At 45.4% G+C, this 25,373-nt stretch overlaps 1 protein-coding gene across 1 annotated transcript in view; it reads left to right on the top strand.

The window, feature by feature from the left end:
- Positions 1-25,373, top strand: part of LOC132381581 (uncharacterized) — a 206,082-nt gene that overhangs the window by 132,789 nt on the left and 47,920 nt on the right. The window contains exons 21-24 of the mRNA XM_059951077.1: positions 6,353-7,175; positions 7,754-7,997; positions 9,370-9,619; positions 13,495-13,735. Coding sequence (XP_059807060.1) covers positions 6,353-7,175; positions 7,754-7,997; positions 9,370-9,619; positions 13,495-13,735 — 1,558 coding nt within the window. The remainder of the gene's footprint in view (positions 1-6,352; positions 7,176-7,753; positions 7,998-9,369; positions 9,620-13,494; positions 13,736-25,373) is intronic.

The following is a 25,373-nucleotide window of genomic DNA, read 5'->3' as shown; positions in this document are numbered from 1 at the left end:
GCCTCGTGCCCCTTTCTAGGGTAAGACTATTTGATAAATATCCATTGATTTTAATCCTAGCAGTAGGATTGTCATATAGTGTCTGTATAGTTTTAATAATTGTGTCTTGGAAACCAAACCTATGTAAAACTCTGTAAAGAAAATTCCAATTAACCGAATCAAATGCCTTTTCAGCATCCATGCTTATCCATGCTTCAATTTTATTTTTTTGTATATGATCCATAATCTGAAGTGTCCTTCGTATATTGTCTTGTGTCTGGCGTTGTTGTATAGAACCTGTCTGATCGTTATGTATCAGTGTGGGTAGAAACTCCTCTAATCATTTGGCCATGATAGAGGTAAATAATCTATAATCTACATTAAGAACGGATATTGGTCTAAGTGACCCGCATTTCATTTTATCCTTGCCTTCTTTCGGTATAGCTGAGATTATCACCTCCTTCCAGCTGGGTGGCATTTGAGCCTTTTTTTAGAGCCAGTTCACCGTGGGGAGTAAGACAGGAATTAACTCATTTTTAAATTCTTTGTACCACTCTGCCGTATACGCATCTGATCCTGGTGACTTGCTTAATTTAAGCCTACTAATTGCAGTTTTTAGTTCAACTTCATTTATGTCAGCAGTCATCGTTCTATTTAGTTCTGTGCTTAAGCTGGGTAACTCTAGAGAATTCAAGAAGGTGTCAATTTGGGTTATGCTTCCCCCTGGAACTTTGGAATATAGAGTTTAGTAAAACACTTCAAAAGCTTCTTGAATTTCACTTAGCTTTTTTTTTATCATTTTTGTTCCTGGATCCCCAATTCTATGAATTGTATTTTCTGCTATCTTTTTTCAGTTTCCATGCCAGTATTTTCATAGATTTAGATCCACTTTCATTATGTCTCTGTTTCAGAAACATTAGATTTTACCTGATTTCTTGTGCAGCCAAACAATTAATTTCATTCCTAATTTTTAAAACTTCCTCTAATGTATCCTGTGCCAAACTCAATTTGTGTGTTTTTTTTCCTAGTTCCTTCAGCTTATTTTGTAATTCCTCTAATGTTTTATTCCTTATTTTTTTCTTATACGAAGATATCACTATAATTTTCCTCTTAAGACAGCTTTCAAAGTATCCCATAGAATGGGAGGTGAAACCTCCCCAATATCATTGAATTCTAAGTAAAGACCAATTTCTTTTAAAATTTGTTCCTTTGTCACGTACCCCGTGACCAGGTTACCAAACCAGCAGAAATGGAATAATACATTGGAGTCTGGTGCTACTGTAAGTGAAAATGTTTATTGGTAAACTAAGTAATACAGTCTATAAAAATGCAAATATACATATAAAACAGGTTAGCCATGATATAGACAGAAGTGTAGAAATATAAATCAAAACCAAGCTCTATCGAAGTCTAGGGGTAAATGAATAGTCTTATGATGGTGCAGAGTTCAGTTCAGTTTAGTTTAAGTCGAGGTAGTTGCTATTGTATCATTAGAGAGAGAGAGAGTGAGCGAGCGAGAGAGAGAGAGTGAGAGGTGACACAGCTGCAGCAGGCAAACCTTCCGTTGTCTTCTTGTCCTGTTGTGGTTACCGACTGTGACCCCTCCGTACCAGGCCAGACCGTTCTTCAGTGGTGAGCCTGTCACCCAGTGAGGGTGGACACCCACACAAGCCCCCACCGTTCTGCCTTCACACACTGTGAGCCTCTGATTGATTCCCCCCCCCCCGAATCGATCCTCCAAACCCCCACCTTCACGTGGGGTGCACAACGCTCTTTCAGTGTCCCGTGGTGGTGTCTGCCTGTGTCTCAGCAGACCTGCCTCTTATCTCCCCTACCGGCCGTCCATCAACTGACCATGTCCATGTCCATCACCTGCCCCCGCCTTGCTGTCTCAGCAGGAATCTATACAAGCAGGTAAAGAAAGTGTCCTTGGAGCAAAGGTAAACAATTATCGAAAGAAACCATAACACTAAATCATTCTCTTTCTCTCTCTCTCCCTCTCTCTCCCTCTCTCTCCCCCTCTCTCCCCCTCTCTCCCCCTCTCTCCCCCTCTCTCCCCCTCTCTCCCCCTCTCTCCCCCTCTCTCCCCCTCTCTCCCCCTCTCTCCCCCTCTCTCTCCCTCTCCCTCTCCCTGGTTTACTCATCACACATCACACCCCCCCCCCACCCTTGAAAGAATTTTTATTGGGGGAAATATTCAATAGTAAGGGACATTACAGAGTCCAATATAATACAGAAGTAGTCATTAACCAACAGAGTAACACAGATATAATTTCAAATCTAACACCTAGATAAACAATCAGCAATTACATTGTCAGTCCCCTTGACATGTTGTATCTGTATATCAAATTCCTGTAACATCAGACTCCAACTTAATAGTCGTCTATTCTTATCCTTCATGTTAGTCAAAAATACCAATGGGTTGTGATCAGTATAAACTATCAATGGCTTCTGTGCCGGACAAATGTAAATCTCATAACGCTGTAACGCCAGGATAAGTGACAGTAATTCATTTTCTACAGTGGAATAGTTTTTAACTTAGGTGTATATTACAGAGTTTAAACTAATACATGTGTGATTATCATGTAGTACATTACAGAAGCATATACAGATACTGATCTCTCTTTCACTTTTAAACTGAACATTCAAACAGTCAATCTACCATGATACTGTCTTTATCTTTTACATGCTTTATTACAAAAAAAGTCACATTCCTGCAAAACCAGATCCTGTTACTCAAAGTGGCGTTTGGTCAACCATTGCCCCATTTCCACTTCGAAGCAGAGCACTTAACCCTCACGTGATCAGCTTGCTCACAGGTTTGGATTAGGCCTTCACAGACCCCCTACACAGGAGCTAGCTTATCACTAATGTTTTCCAAACTAAGCCCATTTGCTGAACTTCCAAACAACTCATTAATTTTAAGCAAGTCATTAATTTTATCTTCAAGATCTTTAAGTCTATTAATTTTCAGTTTAACACCTGCAGGTGATCGCTCTTGGTCAAAACAACACTTCAAGTTTTGCCTCTCCAAATCACTAACTTGAACAACATCACCACGTTGCTTATCTTTAAATTTCAAAACAAACTGTAATTGACTAGCAGGCACCTTGTTACCTACCCACTGACCGTTCAGCATGGACAACAGCCCTGAAACCACTCCAGACTTTAAATTTACCTTATCCAAAAGTCCAGTAACACTTTTCTCACTATCTTCACTAAAATCCACATCACCAGTTTTCATCTCATCACTAACTTTTAGAACACCGTCTAACACAAGTGACTGAGAATCCTCACTTTCCACTGGTGCCAGGGTTAACCCCTTACTCACTGAACCAAGTCCATCAGACCCAAAAGGACTGCATTCCTGTTTAACCAAGTCAGACACCTCAGACCTTTCCCGAGTCTCAACACAGGGTTCAGTGCCCTGTGAATCCACAGGTACTTCAACAACCCGAACACAGGCAAACTGGACATCTGCCTCTTCTAGGCCTTCAATGCCAGTCCCAGTTTCAAATTCTAAGTTCCCCGATCCTCCCAGTTACTCTCTGGGCAACTCCCATCCGGAGTAAACTCGACTTTGCGGGTTAAAACAACCTCGTCTGCTAACCCAGCAGACTCCCTCAAGGTAGTGGCATCCTTTTCATCTCGGAATGCCCTTACATCATTGGGAACACACTGCTTAAGTTCTTCAACTGCAACCAGTTATATAAATCATCAGTGTCCAACATTGGACCTTCCAGCTGCCACATCTGTTTCTCATCTTTACTCTGTTCAGTCACAAATTCTTTCCTTGGCAATGATAAATCCGTCTCGTCACCCTTTAACTCCTCATCTTCCCTGTCCTCTAACCCCTTCTGATACAGGGACGGTAAAAACGATTCAGCTAAATCAGGGTCTTCTCGCCACGTTCCGGTTGACTGCGCCAGCGGGATAAACTTCGGGATTTGTGGGTGGGTCCTCAGCGCTTACAGGCTGACTCGTGAGCTGAACTGTTGGGAACACGTCCCGCCCCTGCCAGGTCATTCCCGAGTAAGACATCCACATCACGTATCGGGAAAGCAGACCGCACCCCAATCGTGACTGGTCCAGATACTAAGTCACACTTCAAAAAGATTTTATGCAATGGTCCCTTTTCCAACCCCTTCTATCACCATGTCACCGGTCTCGGTCTCAGCACTGAAGTCCAACGCACTGCTTAGGATTAGGGACTGAAAAGCCCCGGTGTTTCTCCGGATTCTCACTGGCACTGGGGTTAACCCTTCCTTCACAGATACCAACCCGGTCAAAAGAAATTTCTCCCATCCCTCCTGAACTCGTCTCCTCCTCCTTTAGCGGCATTTCGGCCGGCTTAATGCAGGCAGTTGGGGTTGGCGCCGTTCCTTTCCCTGTTTCTTTCTTTGGAGCTAGACACTTAGCTTTCCCACAATTATAACAGGTAAAACTAGGAAGCTTCCTGCCAGCCTGCTTTTCCTCCTCCTTACCCTTTCCACTAGTCCCCTGCTTACTCTCTGACTTTGTCGGTGGGCTTTCCCTACCATCCCTACTACCCCTCCGGTAGCGCTTACTTGGAGGAAATTTTATCTTGTGGGTTAAGGCATACTCGTCTGCTAGCTTGGCAGTCGCGGACAGAGTTTCTGCCTCCTTCTCATCCAAGTACGTCCTCATATCCTCAGGGACACAACTTTTAAACTGCTCAGTCAGCATCAACTGTTTTAATTTGTCCAGATCCTCACCGGCCCCTTTTGAGGCGCACCAACACTCAAAGTACACGGGCATTTCACGGGCAAACTCTAGATACATGCGGTCCCGCGGCTTTCTCAAATTCCGGAACCTTTGCCGGTACGCCTCTGGGTCCAACTCGTAACTCCTCAGTACAGCCCCTTTTACTTCATCAGAATTCTTTGCCTCATCTGCAGACAACACCCAATAGACTTGCTGAGCCTTTCCCCTTAAGAGCACTCTGTAACAACATAGCCCACTTCTCCTTTGGCCAGTTCTGATTCACAGCAACTTTCTCAAAATGCAGAAAATACCTATTGACATCCATCTCCTCAAATGGGGGTACCAACTTAACCTCCTGACTAACCTTGAACCCCCTGACTGGGTCTAGCACCCTTCCCCCATCCTACGTTGCCTTTAACTTTTCCAGCTCAAACTGCCTCTCTTTCACTGTATAAAAAGACAATTCCAATAGAGCAGGAATTCAAAGTCAAAGTAAAGTCACGAGGGGTGATGGTTATGTTCATGACCTAAGGCAGAAGGAGATTAGTTACACAGCTCTCGTTACAGGTACATGCAGTTCAACTCTTTGAGAGATTATGCAGAAAGTTTGAAGTTAATAGCTCATCTCCTTCTACCTCTGGCCACGAACTTATCAATCACCCCTGATGAGTTATTAACTGATGGGTTATTAACTTCAAATTTTCTGCATAATCACTCGAGGAGTTGAACTGCATGTGCACGTAATGAGAACTCATCCCCTCCTAAAGACTCTATAACTTCTGTTCCCAATATTTATTGCTAATTTATTTATTAGTAGTATTTTGGTTTTTTTTTTGTATTTGCACTATTTGTCTTTTGCACGTTGGTTGTTTGGCCGTTTCGTGTGGTTTTTAACTGTTGATTGTGAATGCCTGCAAGAAATTGAATCTCCGGGTTGTGCACGGCGACAAGTGTGTGATTTCACTTCTGTACATATTCTTCTCGTGACTGCACTGGGTTTGTACTGCTGGCTCGGCTCTCCTCCTCTGCCTGTAGGTGAACGGACCACTGCACAGTTACCTACAGCATAACTAAGTGGCAAGGGTGGGCAAGGGAATAAATTGCAAGGCTTCTCGGTGGGTAATGTGACTAATGGGATGGCTGTGGGAGGCAGCACGAGTCCAGTGAGGGAATGGCCTGCTTCTGTTCCTTAGCAAATAAATAGAAAGGAATCAGGTGTGCACGAGTGAGTGAGTGCTTATTGTAAGGATATGCTATCCTGGCCAGTCCCTTTCCTTGTTAAAAATTGGATTTGGAGCCCCACGGGATTGAGGCCGCGACTAGCCGTGTCACAATACAGTTGCGATATCTGGTCGGAATATCTATGCCATGCTTAATGACTTGTGAACTCGGTTTTACAGGGTATGGGAAGAGGATCTGTGGTCTAGATTGGAATTGTGACACTGACAGAGAAGACAGTACACGGGGATTTTGAACGATCGGTCAACCGGCCTGAGGAAAGACCTGACGAGCCTACAGGTGTCCAAGATCCTGACAAACTGACAGGTTACTCATGCTGTTGAAGGAATGAATTCCATATCCCAGATTGAAATTCCAGTTTTAAGTTGTGTGCCTTGGAAGAGTTTCACTGATATTCATCTGTTGTGTGACTAGGAAACGTTGGGCTGTTTTTTCCCCCCTCAATTTGGAAGATATTTTCACTCACACCAATGAAACAATTCCAGTGTTCCGACTGTGGGAAACACTTCAAGCGATCCAATGCCCTGCTGACCCACCAGCGTGTTCACAGTGGAGAGAGGCCATTCACCTGCTCCGAGTGCGGGAAGGGCTTCACCCGCTTGGCCTACCTGGTGAATCACAAGCGAGTTCACACCGGGGAGAAGCCGTTTACCTGCTCCGAGTGCGGGAAGGGTTTCTCTCAGTTATCCACTTTGCTGACACACTGGCGAACTTACACCGGGGAGAAACCGTTCACCTGCCCCGTGTGCGGGGTGGGATTCAGCCGGTCGTCCAACCTGGTGACGCACCAGCGGATCCACACCGGGGAGAAGCCGTTCACCTGCTCCGAGTGCGGCATGGGATTCACTCGCTCGTCCAACCTGCTGACGCACCAGCGAGTTCACACCGGGGAGAGGCCGTTCACCTGCTCGGAGTGCGGCATGGGGTTCACTCAATCGTCACACCTCGTTTCACACCAGCGAACTCACACCGGGGAGAAGCCGTTCACCTGCTCTGACTGTGGGATGGGGTTCAGCCGGTCGTCCCACCTGGTGACCCACCAGCGGGTCCACACCGGCGAGAGGCCGTTCACCTGCTCCGAGTGTGGGAAGAGGTTCACTCAGTCCTCAAACCTGATGTCGCACCAGCGAGTTCACACCGGGGAGAAGCCATTCACCTGCTCTGAGTGCGGGAAGAAATTTACTCTGTCGACGCAGCTGCTGAGGCACCAGCGAGTTCACACTGAGGCGAAAGTTTAAACGTTCAACGTGTAACTTGTTGGAATGTTGTAGCCGCTAAGGTGTCAGATTCTGCAGTTCCCGGTGCTCGTTAGATCAGTGACGGGACTGTTAATGTCAGTGACGAGCAGAACTGGGGTAGTGTTTAATATCTTAAATAAATGGCTTGGTTTTAAACAATACTTCAAGCCGGTAATGTTATGTAATACACAGAATGTACAAAACTATTGAGCCCTCATACTTACACCCCGGACAAGCAACCGTCCGTCTCTCCCTGTTGGTAGCAAAGCAGTCAGCTCAGTGCTGTTACAGCTCGGGGTGTCGGAGTTCAGAGTTCAATTCCAAAAGAGTTTGTATGTTCTCCCTGTGACGGTGTGAGCTTCCTCCAGGTGCTCCGGTTTCCTCCCGTGGTCCAAAGTTGGTAGGTTAATTGGTCATTGTAAATTGTCTTGAGATTAGGCCAGGGTTGAAATAGGTTGCTGGACACCGTGGCTTGTCTGTTCTATGCTCTATCTCTAACTATTCTTGTATTTCTCCCTCCATTTTGAGGTTCACTTAAATGTGCCTCAGTGACTGTGGTATTGATTCCAAAGGAGACGTGGCTGTCCAATTATCAGCAGGAGGCAAGTCCTGCCTGCAAATGTCTCCCTTTTTCTGTCCTTCAATTGAGCTTGCCGGCCGGTGGTGGAGTGGCATCCGCCCCAGACTACAAGGCGAGTGGCCCCAGGTTCGAATCCGGCCGGCTCCTTGCACGCTTTCTGTCTGTGCTGGGCTGCGCATCGAGCTGGCAATCCGGCCTCCGTAAAAAAAACAGACAAATGCTGAAGAAACGGCAAGGTTGGGCCGCAAGGCGTGGAGTTAGACCTGCAACAAGTTGGGCTGACAGAGAAATGAGGTTGGGTAATGATCAGGGGCGCAGAGCTAGCCAGAGCGCGACCGGAACCTCTTTAAGAAAAAAGCCGAAACAAACAAGCTGAGTAATTAGGTGCTGCCCGGGTGACTTGAGGGTCTCAGAAGCTGCTGATCTCCCGGGCTTTTCACGCACAGCAGACTCTGGAGTTCTCAAAGAATGGTGCCAAAAACAACAAAGAAATCCAGAGGGTGGATTTCACAGAACAGCCACTCGCTGGATGTTTTGTTTTGTTTTGGGCATTTCCAGTATAAGCACCATGATAAAAAGCGGTGTGAAATGTTTACGATACAGTGACTGAGGTCAGATTGAGATGGGCTTTTAGTTTCTTGGCCATTGCAACGCTGGCATTTCGGCCAGCGATGAAGATCCATTTCAATGAAAGATTCTTCATTGCTGTTTCCGTAACAATTGTCAATGGTGCTTTGACCAGTCGGTGTAATTAGCTCTAACTTTGACCCTGTTTGGCATGGGTGACCCTACCAAGAGCCAAAGCACAATTCCCAGACTCCAGCCAACATAGCTCTCTGGGTCATTGAGGCCCACAAGCCTCCAAAGATTGTGAATTCCCTCCTATTCTCCTCCAAGATTGTGGTCCCCTTGGAGGAGATGGTGGGGGGCGGGGGATTGATCGATCTTAACGGCATCATCTACAGATCTGTTGGCTTTGTAGGCAAACTGAGTGGATCTAGAGGAAGTTGAGTTATGGATTTGAGAAGTGACGTGCCAAGCCTTTCAGAAGACAAGCAAGTGGCTTGTAGACGTCATTTAAAACTAACACTGCAGTGTAACAAAAGACAAATGATACGTTCAGCGATTTGAATACGGGAGCAAGGAAGTATTACTACAATCGTGTGGGAACTTGGTTTCAATAGGTATATTTGATGTCAGAGAAATATATACAATATACATCCTCTTTCTTCTCAAACATCCACAAAAACTGAGGAGTGCCCCAAAGGCTGAATGATGGTTAAATGTTAGAACCCCAAAGTACCCCCCAGCTCCCCCCTCCCACCAAGCAGCAGAAAAGCGATAACAACCCCCCCCCCCACCAGCAAAAAAGCTTTGGCACCCACCCCCCCCACCGAGTAATCAAGCATGCAGCAAAGCAGCAATAAACACACACAGTGACCTAAAGACTACTCGCTCGCCCAGTATTTTGACATACCACATCTTGCTAATAAGGGAAAAAGCGCTGTCCCCATTTCACAGTGAGAGGGGAGACACAACACCATAAATCAGCGAGTTGTTTCATTAAAAGTCTGTGGCGTCACTTTTTTCCGAGCTCTGTGCCCAAAGAACTCGAGCCTCTCGGCACACGGCCAGCAGCCAGCCCGCTGCTTTCGATCTCCCGTGTACTCCCACAACACATCAGGCGGCGGCACCGGCCTCGAATCCGCCCCGCCTCCGGAGCCACGGAAATCCGGCACCCTGGAGGCGCGCTAGTCTTCCAGGCCACGTCCTCGGCCTATCGAAAAGCGGCCGGTTATGAGACCCTGAGAGCGGATCCCACTTCCGCAAAGAACCGAAAGTCAGCATTTAACTCCAGGTCAGGGTCTTCTGAAGAACCCTGAAAAAGAAAACAGTAAAGATAGAAATAGAGCTGTTTCCGAAGATGCAAAAGCAAAGGAGATCATAGCTGGAGAGTTGTTTACAGTTTTGGTCTATTTAACGATGTATTTGCAACAGATATAGAGGCAGTGAAGACTCTCATAATTTGCTGCTGAGGGAAGACTGAACAGGCTGGGGCCTAAGAGATTCTGCAGATGCTGGAAATCTGGATCAGCACACATAAAACACTGGGGCACTCAGCAACTCAGCGTCAGCTTCATTCCCCTCCACAGATGCTGCCTGACTCGCTGAGTTCCCCTATCACCTTGTGTGGGTTGAACAGCTGGGCTTGTGTTCTTTACATACGTGAATGACAAGAGGAGATTACCCTGTCAGAAACATCTTACCAAAGATGTTTCCCTACCAAAGAGAAGCAGAGACCATAGCCTCAGAATAAACTATGGTGTTTGGAACATAGATAAAACACAGTACAGGCCCTTCGGCCCACAATGTTGTGCTGACCTTTTAACCAACTCCGAGATCAATCTAACCCTTCCCGCCATTTTTCAGTCATCCATGTGCTTATCTAATAATTTCTCAAATGCCCCTAATGTAGCTGCCTCTATCAGCATCTTGGTAAGGACATTCCATACACCCAGCACTCATCAAAGAAGGGAAAGTAACTGCCTCTGATTTCCCACCCCCTTACTTTCCTCCAGTTGCCTTAAAATTCTGCCACCTTGTATTAGCAATTTCCACCCTCATCAAAAGTCTCTGGCTGTCCACTATCTGTGCCTCTTATCGTCCTGTACCTCTCTAGCAAGTCATCGGTTATCCATCTGCGTTCCAAAGAGAAATTCCCCAGCTCGCTCAACCTATCCTCGTGGAAGTTTAGGAATGGGATAAGGAAAAGTTCTTGGGTAACTTGTTTGAGTTATCTAATGAAGTGGGCTGTAGGGCATCAGTCAATGAGTTGGTTCGAAATGGAGATCCGTGCATTAATTAACATTCGGGGAGTCAAGGATACGGGGAGTGTGGTGTTTTCCTGCACTGGAGTAGCTCAACCAGTCATGATAAATGCAAGATGACTGGTGTTCTAATCACTGGAAGTACAGTTTAGAAATTCTAAGCTTTAGGGACCATTGTTCTTCCTTCTTCGTCCCAGCACTCCCCAGTCCCTCCTGAAGATACTGATATTTACTGCGGAGTAGTGTGTTTCGACCTGCTAGTTCCTGCTCAGGATGCAGGTGACCACGATTGTCGTCACGTTTCCGCTGCAGGCCCACTACCCTGTGGGAGGAAACTGGAACATGTGGGGGAGTCTCGGACCAGAGGGCACAACCTCAGAATAGAAGGCTGCCCCTTTTAGAAACAGGGGCCGGAATGAATTTCTTTAGCCGGGGGTGGAGAATCTGGAATTCCTTGCCCCAAATCAGCCACAATATAACGGTGAGGCAGATTCAACGGGCCGAATGGCCTAATTCTATGTCTTGTGGAATGTACAAACTTCTGTAAGAGCGGCAAGAATTGATCCCCTGATCTTCTGCTGACTGGTGCTGTGACCCGTTTGCCACCGTGTCGCAAGACGAAGGGACTCGTTTGTCACCAGGTGCTCACGAGATCTCATCTCTTTTTTTTTGCAAGCATTTACAGGAAAATAAAGAAATACAATTGAACTTCTGTAAACTGTATATAAAGACTAGCAAAACAATGTGTGTTTAAAAAAAAGATAAAGAGTGCAAATAAAATTACATAAATAATACCGAGCATTTTGTAAGTGAATCTGTCGGTTGTGGAATCACTGCAGAGTGGAGATGAGGTACAGTCCTCATTTACATGAGGTGTAAGATATGCATCCCTATTACTTCAGTAAATTATATATTCTATAAGATTGCTTTTATGTTATACAATGCACTGTCTGCAATTACTACAAACGTACATAACCATAAAGAACTACTAGAAGCTGTGAAATGCATTTGAGATTCCACTAAAGTCCTATGCACGTGCTTTAAAACAAAGCCTAGAGAAGAAATCGGCACACAGGCACGCTAATCAGCAGCCGATAGTACAGATTAGTAAGGGAGGTGGTTGTTAAAAATTGAACCTCTTGGGGAGGTAACAAGGGGGAAGGGTGAATGAGATGACATGTTTGATGCAACTGACCAGCTTTCAACAAGAGGCTCCCCCATGAAAAGGTCTGTGGGGGGGGGGGAAGTGTCAGGTTGAACTAAAAGTTGGCTCGAGGGGGAGAAAGGTTTGGTGCTGTTTCAGTGATGGGAGGGCTGTATCTGCGGAATGAAAGGGGCTTCATTTAAACACAAGATCTAAGGAGTCTGGACAGGACAGTTGTGGAGAGGTTTCTCCGAGAGAATCTGGGACTCTCAAAATGCCTTGAGATCTTGAGGCCTCAAAGGGCAGGCAAGCAGGGTCTCTGAGACACATGCATCAGAATCACATTACTGTCAGTATGAAAACAGACCAGAACTGTTCGATGCCAAGCATAAAACACAAGACAACACCGTCACAGACAACAAGAGCAGCCAGCAGTTTGCAAGGCAATAGTGCAAACAGCCATGAGCAAAACGATCACGCACGCAAATGTCAATAACCAAATTTAAATAAACGTGAAAATATGAACAGGCTAAATGATTATCAACAGAACAAGGAGAGCAGGGAAGCCCTTTTAACGGTTGTCGTGCAGGGACAGTTAGGGGATTACAGCTGAGTGAGTTTTGTTGAGAAGGCAGACCGGAAAGTATCAGAAATGATGTGTAGTCCTGTCAGCGGTGGACTTGCAGCGTGGCAATTGGTGTAAAGTTACTGTGGGTACGTGAGGGGATAATCTGATCAGCCCTGATCTTATTAGGATCAAGGGCCCGAAGGGCCTATGCCTGCTCCTAATGACCGTGGTCAAAGCAATGGAGTGGACATTGCACTGAAGGATACTGAGGAGAGGGGTGGGGATTTTGGAAGACCCAAAGATAAGGTGGGAGTGAAGTCAAGAGTGATGGGCAAGAGTTAGCTGCTCATAGCCTCAGTTTAGGAGAAAGGAAATCATGTGCCCAGGCTGAATAGAGTCTTCACTGGGATTCGTTTGAAGAAGAATAGACATTCCTGGTCATTGCCATACAGAAATGAGGCAACGGCACTTGGCGTCAATACAGAAGGCGCAGGACGCAGCATGGCTGTGAGGAGGGATCAGGTGGTCCGAGGTTCTTAAAGCATGCCTGGAGGAGGATATAAACCGACAATTAAACAGGGAGAAGTTTTGTCCCCTTCAGCAGAGAACTCTATAACCTTGATTTTCTACTTAAAAAAGGGTGGAGGTTGGCAAGTCCCTGCTTCAAATGCTAAAGGCAGAAATTCTCGTACCTAAAGCACTCAAATGCACCCCAGATGTGTTGTAAACCGCGAAAGATGAACCAGAAATCAGGAAGTGGGATTAGCTTAAACTTTTTTACCGGCATGTGCTGTAAATTGCTTTAATTTTAGGATCCCAGTACCTTTACTCATCAAAAAAAATTACTCAGAATTTAAAATTGACATTAATCTTTTCTAGTTATTGTCACGAGAACTATAGATTCGAGATTCAAAGTGTGTTTATTATCAAAGAATGTATAAAATATAAAAGCTTGAGGTTTGTTTGCTCCCAGGCAGCCGCAAAGTGAGGGACCCGAACCAATTTTAAAAACAACAAGACCAATCCCCAGTGCCCGCAGAGGAGGGGGGGGGGGGAACAAAACAAATCATGCCACCAATAGCAGTCCACAACAACAACAGCGTTCCGAACCAAATTGAGTCCTTGGATCCAAATCCCCGGAGCAGACTGGTGTAGGCCCAAAGCCTCACTCGGTATTTAGTTAATTATCTTAGCGGGGCAAATTACCACAAAGTTCGCAGAGCTGAAGCACAGCCGCTGAGGACAGCCCCAGTGTCACAGAGAGAGGAGCCCCAGACTATCTGGGCTGGCACTTCAGTTGCCCAAACCTTGCATTGGGACCCGGGCCTGGGACACGCCACCCAATGGTTCACTTCAGACCTGGATTTCGCTGCTGCAGAAGCTGCTCTCGACCGCTCCAAATCGGCACAATGCCCGGAGAGATCCAACCTCACGGTCAGGCTGGCTGGATGGGCATCGGAACCCCTCCATCCGGTCTTCTCCCCTCCGAACGGTCTACTCCAACCAACGCAGTCCCAACTCCCAACTGCGTCAATTTTGACAGCACAGCAGCAGGGCTCGTCTCTCGACCTGACTTGCCTCCTCATTGCTTGCAGTGAAAATGTACCACAGTCTACTTACAAAAAGTGTCATTATTCCTTCATTTTGATCTGGGATGTTTTTTTAAATCTGTAGTTATGTAGAAAATGTATTAAAAAAAACTAATAAATAAAAAGTGTCGTTATTAATGTTCTTAGTCAGATTCCTTTGCTTTTGAACCACAGGAAGCTGTTGCATGTCTTCAGTGGCACCATCTTAAACCTATATTGTTCTGATTTAATAATTACCGGTAACCTCCTCTTACAGCTTCAACAGGTGGAAATATGCATTCCCCATCTGTTTATGAATTCCAGTTAATGTTCTGGAATTGGTTTATTATTGTCACAGTGAAAAGCTTGTCTTCCATTCTGTTCACATGGATCAATTCATTACACAGTGCATTGTGGTAGAACAAGATAAAAGGGAATAAAGTGTAACAGCTACAGAGAGAGTGCATTGCAGGGAAACAAACTGTTCACATGGATCAATTCATTACACAGTGCATTGTGGTAGAACAAGATAAAAGGGAATAAAGTGTAACAGCTACAGAGAGAGTGCATTGCAGGGAAACAATCAAGTGCAGGGTCACAACAAGGTAGGTTGTGAGGTCGAGGTTCCACCTCATCGTACTCGGGAATCATTAATAGATTTATAAAAGCTGTCCTTGAACCTGGTGGGATGTGCTTTCAGGATTTGTATATCCTCTGCCCGAGGGGAGAGGAGAGGACGTTGGGGTTGGGTAGGTCCACTTTACCGAGGCATTGAAAAGTCTGACTAGGATGCATGCTATCACTGAGACCGCAGGACATGCAAATCAAAAATAAATAACCAGTGCAAAAGAGGAACAGGGAGGCAGTGATCATGGGCTTGTGGATATTTCAGACACCTTACAGCAGGGAGGAAGAATCTGTTCCTAAAATAGTGACGAGTGCCTAGGGCTGTGGGCTCAGCCCCCTGGTTTACACGATGACTGTGCGGCTAAGCACAGCTCCGGTGCCATATTCAGGTTTGCTGTCGACACCACTGTCGTGGGCCTAGGTGGTGATGAATCAGCCTATAGGAGGGAGATTGAAAATCTGACTGAGTGGTGCCACAACAACAACCTCTCACTCGATGTCAGCAAGACCGAGGAGCTGATAATAGACTTCAGGAGAGGGAACCCAGAGGTCCGTGGGCCAGTCCTCATCGGAGGATCAGAGTTGGAGAGGGTCAGCAACTCAGTGTGTTACTATTTCAGAGGCCCTGTCCTGGACCCAGCACGTAAATGCAATTGTGAAGAAAGCACATCAGTGCCTCTACTTCCTTAGGAGATTTGACATGACATCTAAAACCTCTATAGATGTGTAGTGGAGAGTGTAATCATAGGCTGCACCGTAGCCTGAGATGGAAACAGTAATGTGTCTGAACAGAAAATCCTACAAAAGGTAGTGGATTTGGCCCAGTACATCACGGGGAAAGCCCTCCCGACCACTGAGCACATCTACATGAAACACTGTCGTAGGAAAGCAGCATTCACCATCAGAGATCCCTATCACACAGGTCATGCTCTCTTCTCTCGCTGCTGCCATCAGGTGTAAGGTACAGGAGCCTCAGGACTCGCACCACCAGGTTCAAGAACAGTTACTACCCCTCAACCATCAGGCTCTTGAATAAAAGGGGAGAACTTCACTCACTTATCCCATCATTAAACTATTTCCACAGCCGATAATTTCACTTAGACCCCATAAGATATAGGAGCAGGAATAGGCCATTCGGCCCATCAAGTCTGCTCCACCATTCAATCATGGGCTGATCTGATTCTTCCAGTCATCCCCACTCCCCAGCCTTCTCCCCATACCCTTTGATGCCCTGGCTAATCAAGACCCTATCTATCTCTGCCTTAAATACACCCAATGACTTGGCCTCCACAGCTGCTGGAGGCAACAAATTCCACAGATTCACCACCCTCTGACTAAAGTAATTTCTCAGCATCTCAGTTCTAAATGGATGTCCTTCAATCCTGAAGTCATGCTGTCTTGTTCTAGAATCCCTTACCATGGGAAATAATTTTGCCATTTTTAATCTGTTCAGGCCCTTTAACATTTGGAATCCCTCCTCATTCTCCTGAGCTCCAGAGAATACAGCCCAAGAGCTGCCAGACGTTCCTCGTACGGTAACCCTTTCATTCCTGGAATCATTCTTGTGAATCTTCTCTGAACCTTCTCCAATGTCAGTATATCCTTTCTAAAATAAGGAACCCAAAATTGCACACAATACTCCAAGTGTGGTCTCACAAGTGCCTTATAGAGCCTCAACATCACATCCCTGCTCTTATATTCTATTCTTCTAGAAATGAACGTGAACATTGCATTCACCTTCTTCACCACGGACTCAACCTGCAGGTTATCTTGCACAAGGACTCCCAAGTCTCTTTGCATCTCTGCATTTTGAATTCTCTCCACATCTAAATAATAGTCTTTGCCCGTTCCCCTAAACTATCTAAGTCTCTCTGCAGGCTCTGTTTCCTCAACACTACCCGCTCCTCTTTGTATCATTGGCAAATCTAACCACAAATCCCTTAATACCATAGTCCAAATCATTGACATACATCGTGAAAAGTAATTCAGACTGGATTTATTAAAAATCATTATTCATCTTTTAACATTAGAAAATTAATTAATATTATTTATACGACTTCACCCAAAATACCAGAACGTGTCATTTCGTTAGATGCTGAAAAAGCATTTGATAGAGTTGAATGGCCATATTTACTTAATACGTTGCAGCATTTTAATTTTAGTTCAAAATTTATATCATGGATTAAATTAATACACTATAAACCCTTGGCTTCGGTTTTTACCAATAATCAAAGATCTCCTTTTTATCAGTTATTCCATGGTACGAGACAAGGCTGTCCTTTAAGTCCTTTACTATTTGACATTGTTTTGGAACCTTTGGCTATAGCCATTCGTAAATCACCTAATATTTTGGGTATTACTCATGGGGAGGGGACGTATAAGTTATTATACGCTGATGATTTGTTACTATACATATCCGACCCTGAGAGATCTATTCCTGCTATTTCGTCCTTGCTTGCTCAGTTTAGTAACTTTTCTGGTTATAAATTGAATTTTAACAAGAGCGAATTATTTCCATTAAATATGCAAGTTCCAATTTATAAACATTCACCATTTAAAGTTGTTACAGATTATTTTACTTATTTAGGTATTAAAATTACTAAAAAACAAAGATTTATTTAAAGTTAATTTTTTACCTTTAATTGACCAAATTAAGCAGCTTATTACCAGGTGGTCTCCACTATCTTTGTCATCGGTTGGTCGACTACTACCTGCCCCTACACCTCCTCCCTCACTACCATTCAGGGCCCCAAACAGTCCTTGCAGGTGAGGTGACAGTTCACCTGGGAGTCTGTTGGGGTCACCTACTGTATCCGGTGCTCCCAGTGGGGCCTCCTGAATATCGGTGAGACCCAGTGTAGATTGAGAGACGGCTTTGCCGAGCAAGCGGGATCTCCCAGTGGCCAGCCGTTTTAATTCTACTTCCCATTCCCATTCCACCATGTCAGCCGATGGCTTCTTCTACCACTGCGATGAGACCACAGTCAGGTGTGAGGAACAACATCTTATATTCTGTCTGGGTATTCCTCCAACCCAATGGCATGAACATTGATTTCTCTAACTTCTGGTTCCCACTTCACCATTCCCCATTCCCGTTTACCTCTCTCACCTTATCTCCTTACCTACCCATCACCTCCCTCTGTGCTCCTCCCCCTTCCCTTTCTTCCAAAGCCTTCTGCCCTCTCTTATCGGATTTCCCCTCCTCCAGCCCCGTATCTCTTTCACCAATCAGCTTCCCAGCTCTATACGTCACCCTTTCTCCCTCCCGGTTTCACCCATCACCTGCCGCCTTGTATTTCTTCCTCACCTCCCCCACCTTCTTTCTCTGACTTCTCATCTCTTTTTCCTGTCCTGATGAAGGGTCTCAGCTCGAAATGTCGACTGCTTTGTCCTTTCCACAGATGCTGCCCGGCTTGCTGAGTTCCTCCAGCTTTCAGTGTGTCTTACTTGGATTTCCAGCATCTGCAGACCTTCTCTTGTTTGTGACATTCAAAAGTTTCTTTAAATGGCAGTAAGCTAAATAGTGTAAAAGTTAGGGTTCATGGACTTTTCAGAAATCTGATGAAAGAGCTGTTTCTGAAATGTTGAGTGTGCATCTTCCTCTGGTGATAGTAATGAGGAGAGAGCATATCACGATGGTGACTGTCCTTAATGACAGAATCTGCCTTCCTGGGTCACTGCCTTTCGAAGACATTTAGGCTCCCTCTCTAAACCAACTGATGAGGCTGCGTTTTTGATATTGCATTGTGTAGTTTACTAATAAACACCTTTAGTCTGGTACCACCAGACTCCAACGGATTCTTCTTTCTCTGCTGGTCAGACACCCAGTTACGGGGTACGTAACAAACCAAATGCAGTAAATCTCCAAATTTGCCGATGAGATGAAACTAAGCGAGAAGCTTAGGGCATTTACATCTTCCCTCTCCCGTTCTGACATGTCAAGTCTGCAGCCACTTTGAGGCCACACTCAGGTTGGAGGGGCAAAGCCTCATTTTTCATCTGGGCAGCCTCCAACCTGATGGTATGAACATCGATTTCTCCTCCTCATCTACTTATCACCTCTCTGGTGTCCCTCCTCCTTCCCTTTCTCCTACATACCACCCGCTTCTCCCATCAGATTATATCTCCGTCAGCTATTTACCTTTTTCACCTATCACAGCCTAGCTTCTCACTTCATCCTCCCTGCCCCCACTGGCCTATTTCTCTCCCCCCCCCCCCACAACTGGTTTCACCTATCACCTTCTAACTTGTACCCCTTCCCCTCCCCTAACTGGTTTACTCTGGCTTCTGCCCCTTTCCTTTCCTGTTCCGATGAAGGTTCTTGGTCCAAAACGTCGACTGTTCATTCCTCTCTACGGATGCTGCCTGGCCTGCTGAGTTTCTGCACCATGTTATGCTTGTTGCTCTGGATTTCCAGCATCTGCAGAATCTCTTGTGCTTAAGTGGGAAGAAGTTAGTGAGGAGGATGGTCAGAGGCTTCAAACGGATGTAGAAAAGTGAAATGCTGAGTGAGTAAGTTTTTATGACAAAAGATCAAGTAATATTGTTCGATAGAAGGAACATCTGAAGCTCCGTACACAAGTCACACGAAGCTAATACCCAGCAGGAACAGGCAATTAGTATCTTGGTCTTTATTTGATTTGAGTAGAAGGTAAAGGTACAAGTTTTACAAGTTTGTACAAGTTTTGAAAGGCATTGGTGACTCAAAGTATGAACTATATGCAGTTTTGGTCGATGTAAAAGTGTGAAGTTATATACTTTAGAAGATTGGACTTGAAGGCAGGATACAGGGTTAATGGCAGGATACAGGGTTAATGGAAGAATACAGGGTTAATGACAATACAGGGTTAATGACAATACAGGGTTAATGGCAGGATACAGGGTTAATGGCAGAATACAGGGTTAATGGCAGGATACAGGGTTAATGGCAGAATACAGGGTTAGTGGCAGAATAGGGTTAATGACAATACAGGGTTAATCACAGGATACAGGGTTAATGGCAGAATACAGGGTTAATGGCAGGATACAGGGTTAATGGCAGAATACAGGGTTAGTGGCAGAATAGGGTTAATGACAATACAGGGTTAATCACAGGATACAGGGTTAATGGCAGAATACAGGGTTAATGACAATACAGGGTTAATGGCAGAATACAGGGTTAATGACAATACAGGGTTAATGACAATACAGGGTTAATCACAGGATACAGGGTTAATGGCAGAATACAGGGTTAATGGCAGGATACAGGGTTAATGGCAGAATACAGGGTTAATGACAATACAGGGTTAATGACAATACAGGGTTAATGACAATACAGGGTTAATCACAGGATACAGGGTTAATGGCAGAATACAGGGTTAATGACAATACAGGGTTAATGGCAGGATACAGGGTTAATGGCAGGATGCAGGGTTAATGGCAGAATACAGGGTTAATGACAATACAGGGTTAATGGCAGGATACAGGGTTAATGGCAGAATACAGGGTTAGTGGCAGAATACAGGGTTAATGACAATACAGGGTTAATGGCAGGATACAGGGTTAATGACAATACAGGGTTAATGGTAGGATACAGGGTTAATGGCAGGATGCAGGGTTAATGGCAGAATACAGGGTTAATGACAATACAGGGTTAATGGTAGGATACAGGGTTAATGGCAGGATACAGGGTTAATGGCAGAATACAGGGTTAATGACAATACAGGGTTAATGGCAGGATGCAGGGTTAATGGCAGGATACAAGGTTAATGGCAGGATACAAGGTTAATGGCAGAATACAGGGTTAATGGCAGGATACAAGGTTAATGGCAGGATACAGGGTTAATGGTAGAATACTTAGCAGTGCAGTGGAACGGAGGAATCTTGGGGATCCTGCGAAGTTGCAGCGCAGATTGATAGATTGGTTAATAAGGCATATGGTGAGTTGGCCTTTATCGGACAGGGAATTGACTTCAAGAACCACGAGGTTGCAGCTGTATGAAACACCAGTTAGACAACATAGGAATATGTTCTGTCGTTCAGGGCACCTCGTTATAGAAGGATGAGGAAGCCTTAGAAAGGGTGCAGAGCAGATTTATCAAGATGCTGCCCGAATTAGAGAGCATGTCTTAGGAGGAAAGTGGGATAAGTGAGCTGGGGCTTCTCCCTTTGGAGTGAAGGAGGACAAGAGGCAAATTGACAGAGGTGTACAAGCCAGGATAGCAGCGGCCAATACCACAGGACATTCACATCATGGTGAGTGAGGGGAGATTGGGAAGATGTCAATGGAGGGCTATGGGCTGCGTAGGGGGCAAGAGTTAGATTGATCGTGGAAGAGATTAATAAAGGTTGGCACAACGTCCTAGGCCAAAGGACCAGCACTGTGATGTACTGTTCTATGTTCTGTATAACTAAACAGATGGAGCTCATCTCAGAGAAGGAAAATTCTGATCTCAATCCTCCGCTGCCTTGCGGCTGTGCCCACTCACGGGGAAGGCTTTGGGAGTAAACCGAGGGAAAAATCTGGAGCTGAGTCCCTAAAGTTCGAACGCTGATTGGCAACTCCGGAGACACTGGTCGTACCGCACGACCCCATCTACATCGGTGGTGCGTAGGTGGAACAGGTCAAAAGCTTTAAGTTCCTCGGGGTCAATATCACAAATGTCCTGACTTGGTCTAATCAAGCAGAGTCCACTGCCAAGGAGGCCCACCAGCGCCTTTACTTCCTGAGAAAGCTGGAGAAATTTGGCCTGACCACTAAAACCCTCACTAATTTTTATAGGTGCACCGTAGAAAGCATTCTTCTAGGGTGCATCACAACCTGGTATGGAAGTTGTCCTGTCCAAGACCGGAAGAAGCTGCAGAAGATCGTGAACACAGCCCAGCACATCACACAAACCAATCTTCCATCCTTGGACTCACTTCACACCACACGCTGTCAGAGCAGTGCTGCCAGGGTAATCAAGGACATGACCCACCCAGCCAACACACATTTTGTCTCTCTTCCCTCTGGGAGAAGGTTCAGGAGCTTGAAGATTCGTACGGCCAGATTTGGGAACTGCAACTGTGATAAGACTGCTGAACGGATCCTGACCCGGATCTGGGCCGTACCTTCCAAATATCCGGACCCGACTTGCACTACCTTACTTTCCCTTTTCTACTTTCTAATTATGATTTATGATTTCAATTTTTATTATATTTACTTCGATTTGTACTTCAGGGAGCGCGAAGCGCAGAATCAAATATCGCAGTGATGATTGTACGCTCTGGTATCAATTGCCTGGTGACACTAAAGTAAAGTAAACTGTATCGGTCTCTGTCGTTGCTTTGGATTCATCAGGTGAGTGGGGAGGGGGAGCTTGCTACGTGGGCAACAGCTAGATCTCCGTATCGTACTGTCCAGGCTTGTGTATCTAGACAGCTAGGACAGAATATCCATGGCCATCACTGACCGACAGACATGCAGTAGGACAAACCTACTATTCAACGAGTGTAGTAGAGATTTAACAGACTAGTTCTAAGGGTGATGAGGCCGCCATATGTAAAGAAACTAAGCAGGCTAGTTCTGTATCCTTTGGGGTGCAGAAGAATGAGAAGTGGCCTCATTGTGACACACAACATGACAGCTAAAGCTCACAAAGGGGATGATGCTTCCCGTCTATAGAGTTGAAAATCTGGAACCACAATCTCAGAACTAAAAGTAAGCTATTTAGATGTGAAATGAAGGTACATTCCTTCACTCAGTTGGCGATTATTTTTTTTTGAATTTATTGACCCTGATAGGCTGAGGAACCTAAAGTGTTTGAGTGGATTTTGAATATTAGAGGAATCAAAGGATATGGAGCTATGAATATGTTAATTGGGAACAGGATTAATCTCAAAGTTCAAAGTAAATTTATTATCAAAGTCCATACATGTCACCATTTACAACCCTGGATTCATTTTCTTGTAGGCATTCACGGTAGAACAAGAAATCTAATAGAATCAACGAAAAATTACACATGCCACAAGAACGGTAAACAACATGCAAAAGAAGACAAATTGCAAATAAACAAACAAATAATAAATAAATAAATAAATATTCTTCAAGAGAAAAACAAACTTGTGGTTTAGAGGCTTGCGTGCATCAATGACCCAGAGAGAACGATGTTGGCTGGACCCATGCCAAACAGGTCAAAGGGTAGAGATCAGACTGAGAGTGGCCCACTAATCCCTCGGGTCTGGGGGTTCGGCTTGGAGCTAACAACGCTGACTGGCCAAACGAAACTGTTATGGAAACAGCAATGAAGGATCTTTCTGCATCTGTGGCCAAGGACGTACAGGGATGGGGGACGTCAATGGTGCAAACAGGCAGCAAATGCTTTTATATATATATATATATATATATATATATATATACACACACACACACACACACCAACATAAATACATAAACTATTAATATTCAGAGCATGAGTTGTAGAGTCCTTGAAAGTGAGTCCTTAGATTGTGGAATCAGTTCAGTGTTGGGGTGAGTGAAGTTATCCACACTGGTTCAGGAGCCTGATGTGTGGAATCAGTTCAGTGTTGGGGTGAGTGAAGTTATCCACACTGGTTCAGGAGCCTGATGTGTGGAATCAGTTCAGTGTTGGGGTGAGTGAAGTTATCCACACTGGTTCAGGAGCCTGATGTGTGGAATCAGTTCAGTGTTGGGGTGGGTGAAGTTATCCACACTGGTTCAGGAGCCTGATGGTTGTAGCGTAATTGCTGTTCCTAAACCCGGTGGTCTTGGACCTAGCTTCCTGAACCTCTTTCCAAACAGCAGAGATCATGGCCTAGATGGCGGGGCTCCTTGATGATGGATGGTGCTTTCTTGTGGCACAGTCCACATGTATGTGGTAAGTGTTGGGGAGGTCTTTTCCGGTGATAATATGGTCACGGCTCATGGACCTCCAGTTTCCTCTTCCCGTAGTCAGTAGCCAGCTCTTTTGTTTTGCTGGTGTTGAGTGAGAAGTTGCTGTTGTGGCAGCACACGACCGGAATTTCTATCTCCCTCCTTCAGCAATCGGTTTGCTGGTTCGTCTCCACCTGCAATTTGGCCCACGACCGTGCTGTGCTCGGCACACTTGAACACAGCCTTGGACACACAGTAGAGCAGGGGCATAAGCACACAGCCCTGTGATGGAGATTGTGGAGGAGATGTTACCAATCTGAACTGGCCGCCTTTTGGGGAAGAGTGTTGCAAACACTCACCATCCTCTGAGAATCACCATTTCCCCTCAGCCCTCCAGTAAATTTATTTTATTTAGAGATACAGTGTGGAACAGACCCTTCCAACACTTGGGGCCGTGTTGCCCAGCAACCCCTAATTTAACCCCAGCCTAATCACTGGACAATTTACAATGACCAAATAGCCTACTAACCTGTGCATCTCTGGTTTGTGCGAGAACAGTGGAGAAATCACACGCATGCCCAGGGGAAGACGTACAAAGTCCTTAGAGATGCCGTTGGAACTGAACTCTGAGCTTCGAGGCACTGAGCTGTAATAGTTTCCCGTTGTTAGGCTGCAGTGGTGTCCCACAATGGGCAACCATTATTTGAAAACGGTAGCAGCACACACAAAATGCTGGTGGAACACAGCAGGCCAGGCAGCATCTACAGGGAGAAGCACTGTCGACATTAACAACACACACAAAATGCTGGTGGAACACAGCAGGCCAGGCAGCATCTATAGGGAGAAGCACTGTCGACATTAACAACACACACAAAATGCTGGTGGAACACAGCAGGCCAGGCAGCATCTACAGGGAGAAGCACTGTCGACATTAACAACACACACAAAATGCTGGTGGAACACAGCAGGCCAGGCAGCATCTATAGGGAGAAGCACTGTCGACATTAACAACAACACACACAAAATGCTGGTGGAACACAGCAGGCCAGGCAGCATCTACAGGGAGAAGCACTGTCAACATTAACAACAACACACACAAAATGCTGGTGGAACACAGCAGGCCAGGCAGCATCTATAGGGAGAAGCACTGTCGACGTTTCGGGCCGGGACCCTTCGTCAGGACTAACTGAAAGGAAAGATAGTAAGAGATTTGAAAGTAGGAGGGGGGGGGAATCTGAAATGATAGGAGAAGACCGGAGGGGGGGGGTGAAGCTGAGAGCCGGAAAGGTGATTGGCAAAAGGGATACAGAGCTGGAGAAGGGAAAGGATCATGGGACGGGAGGCCTAGGGAGAAAGGAAGTGGGAGGGGAGCACCAGAGGGAGATGGAGAACAGGCAACTCATGGTGACCCTATAGATAGTTGCCCTAAATGAGTTTTGATCCTCGCAAAGGCTCATTGTAGATAATGTTGCATTCATAGCTGTCCTTACTGTGTCTGTCTATCTGATTAGCGACCTTCCTCTCTTCCGTTGCCCTTCCACCTTCTCAAGCAATGATATCCTTTTCCAGGGAGCTGTTTCTTTGCATGATGTGCCCAAAGTACAATAGGCAGAGACTTGTCATTTGAGCCTCCAGAGAGGGACTTGGTTTGATTTCGTTGGGGACTGATTGTTTGTTCTGTGAGATGTCCACGAGACGTGAAGTATTTTTCTCCAGCACCACAGTTCAAAGGCATTAAACACTTCCCATCCTTCTTCTTTACCTTCCAACTTTCACAACATACAACGTTGTTGAGATACCATCACCTGCATGTTGAATCTTTGTATGTAGAGATGGATCCCAGTCCCCTAGATCTTCTTCATGGGAGATTCTTCACTGGATTTCTTGGCTGCTTACTGCTTCAGTGTTAATCATTGATCCAAGTAAGTTGAAAGCATCAACCACTTCAATTTCCTCTCCATCAAGATTCAAATTGGTAGTGCTGCCAGTGGCCAACAATTTAGTTTTCTTCAGGTTAGAGTGCAGC

This window comes from Hypanus sabinus, chromosome 26, assembly GCF_030144855.1.
Source record: "Hypanus sabinus isolate sHypSab1 chromosome 26, sHypSab1.hap1, whole genome shotgun sequence".
Classification (NCBI taxonomy): Eukaryota; Metazoa; Chordata; class Chondrichthyes; order Myliobatiformes; family Dasyatidae; genus Hypanus; species Hypanus sabinus.
The sequence above is the reverse complement of the archived record's forward strand: the minus strand, read 5'-3'. Positions and strand labels throughout refer to the sequence as shown.